The following is a 7,400-nucleotide window of genomic DNA, read 5'->3' as shown; positions in this document are numbered from 1 at the left end:
ACACTTTATCAGTAACCATTCTAGAGCTCTAAGACATGACTCGCCCACAGCTGATACTTCACACAGTTTATTTCATAAAGCCAGAGACGCATCCATACACACACACACACACATACATATATATGAGAGAGAGAGATGATACACTATGGTTCTGATTAGACATTCACTCGGTTGGTCTTTCTAAGGTGTTATTACATCTAGTAGTCTCTCATGACTGTTACTTTTTATAGCTACTGTTTACAGGCCTCCTGGGCCATATACAGCGTTCCTCACTGAGTTCCCTGAATTCCTATCGGACCTTGTAGTCATAGCAGATAATATTCTAATCTTTGGTGACTTTAATATTCACATGGAAAACTCCACAGACCCACTCCAAAAGGCTTTCGGAGCCATCATTGAATCAGTGGGTTTTGTCCAACATGTCTCTGGACCCACTCACTGTCACAGTCATAATCTGGACCTAGTTTTGTCCCATGGAATAAATGTTGTGGATCTTAATGTTTTTCCTCATAATCCTCGACTATCGGACCACCATTTTATTATGTTTGCAATTGCAACAAATAATCTACTCAGACCCCAACCAAGGAACAAATATTAACAGACAACACAAAGATTCATTGATGTCCTTCCAGATTCCCTCTGTCTACCCAAGGACGCCATAAAACAAAAATCAGTTAACCACTTAACTGAGGAACTCAATTTAACCTTGCGCATTACCCGAGATGCAGTTGCACCCCTAAAAACTAAAAACATTTCTCATAAGAAACTAGCTCCCTGGTACACAGAAAATACCCGAGCTCTGAAGCAAGCTTCCAGAAAATTGGAACGGAAATGGCGCCACACCAAACTGGAAGTCTTCCGACTAGCTTGGAAAGACAGTACCGTGCAGTACCGAAGAGCCCTTACTGCTGCTCGATCATCCTATTTTTCTAACTTAATTGAGGAAAATAAGCACAATCCGAAATGCTTTTTGATACTGTCGCAAGCTAACTAGAAAGCAGCATTCCCCAAGAGAGGATGACTTTTACTTTAGCAGTGATAAATTCATGAACTTCTTTGAGGAAAAGATTATGATTATTAGAAAGCAAATTACGGACTCCTCTTTAAATGTACGTATTCCTTCAAAGCTCAGATGTCCTGAGTCTGCACAACTCTGCCAGGACCTAGGATCAAGAGAGTGTTTTAGTACTATCTCTCTTGACACAATGATGAAAATAATTATGGCCTCTAAACCTTCAAGCTGCATACTGGACCCAATTCCAACTAAACTACTGAAAGAGCTGCTTCCTGTGCTTGGCCCTCCTATGTTGAACATAATAAACGGCTCTCTATCCACCGGATGTGTACCAAACTCACTAAAAGTGGCAGTAATAAAGCCTCTCTTGAAAAAGCCAAACCTTGACCCAGAAAATATAAAAAACCATCGGCCTATATCGAATCTTCCATTCCTCTCAAACATTTTAGAAAAGGCTGTTGCGCAGCAACTCACTGCCTTCCTGAAGACAAACAATGTATGAAATGCTTCAGTCTGGTTTTAGACCCCATCATAGCACTGAGACGGCACTTGTGAAGGTGGTAAATTACATTTTAATGGCATCGGGCCGAGGCTCTGCATCTGTCCTCGTGCTCCTAGACCTTAGTGCTGCTTTTGATACCATCGATCACCACATTCTTTTGGAGAGATTGGAAACCCAAATTGGTCTACACGGACAAGTTCTGGCCTGGTTTATATCTTATCTGTCGGAAAGATATCAGTTTGTCTCGAATGGTTTGTCCTCTGACAAATCAACAGTAAATGTCGGTGTTCCTCAAGGTTCCGTTTTAGGACCACTATTGTTTTCACTATATATTTTACCTCTTGGGGATGTTATTCGAAAACATAATGCTAACTTTCACTGCTATGCGGATGACACACAGGTGTACATTTCAATGAAACATGGTGAAGCCCCAAAATTGCCCTTGCTAGAAGCATGTGTTTCAGACATAAGGAAGTGGATGGCTGCAAACTTTCTACTTTTAAACTCGGACAAAACAGAGATGTTTGTTCTAGGTCCCAAGAAACAAAGAGATCTTCTGTTGAATCTGACAATTAATCTTAATGGTTGTACAGTCGTCTCAAATAAAACTGTGAAGGACCTCTGCGTTACTCTGGACCCTGATCTCTCTTTTGAAGAACATATCAAGACCATTTCAAGGACAGCTTTTTTCCATCTCGTAACATTGCAAAAATCAGAAACTTTCTGTCCAAAAATGATGCAGAAAAATTAATCCATGCTTTTGTCACTTCTAGGTTAGACTACTGCAATGCTCTACTTTCCGGCTACCCGGATAAAGCACTAAATAAACTTCAGTTAGTGCTAAATACGGCTGCTAGAATCCTGACTAGAACCAAAAAATGTGATCATATTACTCCATTGCTAGCCTCCCTACACTGGCTTCCTGTCAAAGCAAGGGCTGATTTCAAGGTTTTACTGCTAACCTACAAAGCATTACATGGGCTTGCTCCTACCTATCTCTCTGATTTGGTCCTGCCGTACATACCTACACGTATGCTACGGTTACAAGATGCATGCCTCCTAATTGTCCCTAGAATTTCTAAGCAAACAGCTGGAGGCAGGGCTTTCTCCTATAGAGCTCCATTTTTATGGAACGGTCTGCCTACCCATGTCAGAGACGCAAACTCTGTCTCAACCTTTAAGTCTTTACTGAAGACTCATCTCTTCAGTGGGTCATATGATTGAGTGTAGTCTGGCCCAGGAGTGGGAAGGTGAACGGAAAGGCTCTGGAGCAACGAACCGCCCTTGCTGTCTCTGCCTGGCCGGTTCCCCTCTTTCCACTCGGATTCTCTGCCTCTAACCCTATTACAGGGGCTGAGTCACTGGCTTACTGGGGCTCTCTCATGCCGTCCCTTGAAGGGGTGTGTCATCTGAGTGGGTTGATTCACTGACAAAGGGACATCAGATAATCTTGTGCTGACTCACCTTTTCTCTGTTGAAGCAGGACGCTGCCGCAGATGACTAAAAGGGAGATGATTAGGAACACTGGGATGCCAACCGCCCACGGGGATGTCCTCTTGTCATCTGGAAAGTGAAACATTTCTTTATTTAACTAGGCAAGTCAGTTAAAGAACAAATTCTTATTTACAATGACAGCCTAGGAACAGTGGGTTAACTGCCTTGTTCAGGGGCAGAAGCACAGATTTTTACTTTATCAGCTCTGGGATTCGATCCAGCAACCTTTCAGTTACTGGTACAACGCTACAACCACTAGGCTACCTGCTGCCCCTATGAAATTGCCGTGATCATGCATTTGGAGAGATCCATTTCTTGAGAAGAGGAAGCTGGGAATTGTACATCCTCTTTCCAAAGAAGTCTGTTTGAACAGCATGTTGATATGGATTTCACCCTTCAACATATCATCCATCCTTCATTTAGCTTCCCTGAGGGGCAGGAAACTACCCAGAACTCAATAAAACACGTGACTCTACAGGGAGTGACTCATGGTTCTTTACCACAGAACTCAAAATGAAACTTAACTGGTGAGATTAGATAACAGCACTACTAGCATCACAACATTAGGCTCTTGCAACCAGCCTGATCTCATTGTGCTCACCATTCTGTTGGAATGTTAGAATAGTGAGCTGTCGCACGATCTGGCTGGTTCACTAGGCTATCCCAACGTCATTGGGGATGATCTTTTCTCAATGTTGTTTTCAAGTTGAACCGTTCTGTACTGACATGCTAAAAGTGTATGGTCTAAAAGTATATGACATGTCAACATTACGTACCCTCTTCAACCTCCCTCTCTCCAGGGAGAATAGGAAGCAGGACCCGCTCGTGTCTCTGTGTCCTCATCCCATTGTTTATGATACAGTCCACGTATCCCCCGGAGCCTGGCAACAGTTGGAGGGTGATGTTGCTATTGGCTGTGACAGTTTGGTCTTTGTTAATGACAGTCCAGTTGTTAGGTGTCTTTATGAGTGCTGCAGCAGATAAGTTCCATTGGATCCAAGGTGCTGGTTTACCCGTGGCAGAGCAGCTGACCACAACTTCCATGTCTGCTTTAGGTTCAGTGCTGGGGACTTTTTGCATTGTGGCTCTCACTTCAGATAAACCTTTGAATAGATGAAACAGGGAATATTAGCTAATATTGATTTAATTTATTTTACAAAGCAGGTCAATTAAGAATAAATTATTATTTAAAATGACAGCTAAAGGAATCCTGTGGCGCAGGGGCTGGGGATTAAAAGTCAAGACAGTCAACACAATAAATCTGAGAAGTCATAATTCAATTTCATATTTTAGTTAGAAAGGCTTAATAAACCCTTAGCCCATACTGTATAATTCAGAAATCATGCCTTAGCAAAGGTCCCACTGTAAGACTGTTCTGTCATTTCAACAGTAAAACACTGTAGGATCCATAGGATAATACCATAAATGTGTTGTTTTTCTTCAATGTATATTTCAGGTAGAATTTCGCTGTAAATTTGCAGCAATATCCTGACACCAGAGTTGGCATCTTAATAGTGTAATTTTGCTTCACAGTACCATTTTCCTTACTGTAAAACATTACAGCATCCATTTACATTTACTGCAAGTATGCTGTAATATGTCTTTACAGTAAGGAAAATAGTACTGTAAAACATATTACAGCATCTCTGCTAATTTATGATTTTGCTCTTAAATTAGTTGTGAAGCATATATGTATTGCTAAGACTTTATGAATACTGTATAACAGTGTTTTCCCAAAATGATTCTCTCCAAGAATACCCCCAGAGACTTTTAGGTTCCTATACTACCAGCACACCTGATTCAACTCGGCCTAATCAAGGGCTGGATAATTAGTTGAGCAGTTAGTTAATTAATTAGTAACTAGTAAATTACTTAATTAGTTGACTAACCTTGAACGGTAAGACAAATCTGCTTGCGTATTGAACCACTCGGGTAAACATTGAAGGAACAAATATAGCAGGCTTCGTCTGCCCATGTTACGTTCTTCACGGTAATAGACGTTGAGTTGAGAGATGCCTCCGTGAAAACCACCTTGCCTCGGTGCGGGTCTATGATTTGAGCTCCAAACCGCTTGCTGTAGGTGGCCAGATTCTCCACCGAGTCGTCTTTGAACAGCCTCTGCCAGGTGACTTGCAGCACACCTGTCGGGTCCGCATGAGTGCAGGTATATGATGCGTCGGCATTGAAGTCAACCCTGGTGTCTCCTCTGGCTACGACGTTGACAGAGACGGCTAGAAATGGAAGAAGGAATGTTAACAGGTAAATAAAAAAAGTTTAGCCTTACCAAAAAATCAATGGCCTTTCAAAAGTGGGAAATGTTCCTTTATCATATACGAGCAGAATCAACTGGTCAGATCCATGGAAAATAACGTACCTTCAGACAGCACGCATAAGATAATTAGGTAAGTGTTCATTCTCAGCGGGTGAATGATAACAAGATCATTCTGTTTCTGGCGTTGGACCTTTAAATATTGGTGAGTGAAAGTGAAAGTTAGCGGCTGGCGTTGGGCGTTAGTAACATTAAAGGGACCCTTTGTTTCCGGTAACCAATGTGACATATTGTAGAATAAATATCGAGAATGAAGTTATCACGGAACTAGAATGAGTAAGTGATTATATTTCTATATTGCTCATATTTCTGTGTGGCTCACAATAAGTTTAATGTCATACTGTAGCTGCACTAAATATGACCAGAAATGTGAAAAATACTGCATGTCTTTGTAGTTGATATACAGGGCCTAAAATTAACACCCGCCATCTGTGTGTAGATTTTGGCATTTGCGGGTAAAGATGTATATTTCACCAGCCATGTTGACGGGTTGTCATGGCTCCACAGTGCGAGCATTTCACTCGCATTTGTGAATTTAAAAAAATGTCAAGTATGATCACATGTATAGTTAAATAAATGCTGCAGCAGCTGTTTTCGGAGTATTTCTTGCCGTTTTGTTTCATAGCTGGTAAATTAATCGCACAAAGTCAAAGAACTACGAATCTTAAATAGCCTATTCCACCTCGCGCTGCAACACTGCCTGGCTACAGGCCTTTCTCACGTGAAGAGCGGAGTGAAAGATACATTTCCATACTCTGTGCACAAGGCATAAATAATTGCTCTAAAGTACTATTGAAGTGACAACTAGTCCGTGGGTTTCTTGGCTATTTACATTGTTTTGTTCACAAGCTAGGTTGATTTTGTATGTTTGTGTTTCAACTGCTAGGGAAAAGAAAACAACGCTTCTAAATATCAGACTGACGAGTCACGTTACCGCGGTAATCTCCCGTTCTTAAAGGGGCAGGGAATTTTGTTAGTCTCATTTTTTGGTTAAAGACGGAGGTGGGCCTCCCGGATGGTGTGCCAGCTGTGCCCCCAGAGACTCTGGGTTCGAGCCCAGGCTCTGTCGCAGCCGGCCGCGACCGGGAGGTCCATGGGGCGACGCACAATTGGGGCCTAGCGTCGTCCGGGTTAGGGAGGGTTTGGCCGGTAGGGATATCCTTGTCTCATCGCGCACTAGCGACTCCTGTGGCGGTCTGGGCGCAGTGCACAATTGGCCTAGCGCTAACCAGGTCGCCAGGTGCACGGTGTTTCCTCCGACACATTGGTGCGGCTGGCTTCCGGGTTGGATGCGCGCTTTGTTAAGCAGTGCGGCTTGGTTGGGTTGTGTTTCGGAGGACACATGGCTTTCGACCTTCGTCTCTCCCGAGCCCGTATGGGAGTTGAAGCGATGTTACAACATAGTAACTACTAGCAATTGGATACCACGAAAATGGGGTAAAATTCAAAACAAAAAGAAAGAAAGACTAAGGTCACAAAAAAATGAATATTAAACAATATACCACATTGCTTCTTACTAATAAAACATTACAAAGCATGCTCATCTGTTTTTTTGTGTGTGTTTTGGTGTAATTCTAGTGCAAAAAAAACATTTTGTCTTGTAAAAAATCTGAGTTGCTGGTAAATTTTGTCGAACAGAAAGTGCATGGTTCACTGGCAGTGTGTATTTTCCACTTGAAGGCAACCACAAAGGCATTATTAAGGCTACTGTAACCACAGCTAGTTCCAAAGAAAGGCTTCTTATAATAGTGACTCCATGTTGTTGGGAAGAGGGTGAGGATTTTACTGTATGAGCTAATGACTAGAAAATAGTTTCAAGGTAATTACTTGTGTGTCATTGGAATTTACAGATTTGTCACTCAATGCTTATCATTTGGATATGCTGTTCTGGGGTGCAACCAGCAGTTTATATTATCCTGTATGTAAATCTGAAACCTCCATTGAGCATAATCCGTTCAGTATGTATTCATTTGTGGATATCCATCACCTATTTCGTATGATATGTGTCACGACTGATGAAAGGAGAGGACCAAGGTGCAGCGTTGTGAGCGTACATGATA

General features: G+C 42.1%; 1 protein-coding gene across 1 annotated transcript; it reads right to left on the bottom strand.

Annotated features, from left to right (window-relative positions):
• Positions 1-2,743: 2,743 nt before the first annotated feature.
• On the bottom strand, positions 2,744-5,467 carry LOC135531938 (OX-2 membrane glycoprotein-like). The gene is made up of 4 exons (XM_064959631.1): positions 5,386-5,467; positions 4,901-5,242; positions 3,788-4,114; positions 2,744-3,080 (listed from the first exon to the last, which is right to left on the bottom strand). The coding sequence occupies exons 1-4, from the start codon at positions 5,423-5,425 to the stop codon at positions 2,941-2,943; spliced, it is 849 nt and encodes a 282-aa protein (XP_064815703.1). The 5' UTR covers positions 5,426-5,467; the 3' UTR covers positions 2,744-2,940.
• Between the last annotated feature and the right edge of the window lie 1,933 nt (positions 5,468-7,400).

The sequence above is a fragment of the Oncorhynchus masou genome, unplaced genomic scaffold (assembly GCF_036934945.1).
Source record: "Oncorhynchus masou masou isolate Uvic2021 unplaced genomic scaffold, UVic_Omas_1.1 unplaced_scaffold_1674, whole genome shotgun sequence".
Classification (NCBI taxonomy): Eukaryota; Metazoa; Chordata; class Actinopteri; order Salmoniformes; family Salmonidae; genus Oncorhynchus; species Oncorhynchus masou.
The sequence above is the reverse complement of the archived record's forward strand: the minus strand, read 5'-3'. Positions and strand labels throughout refer to the sequence as shown.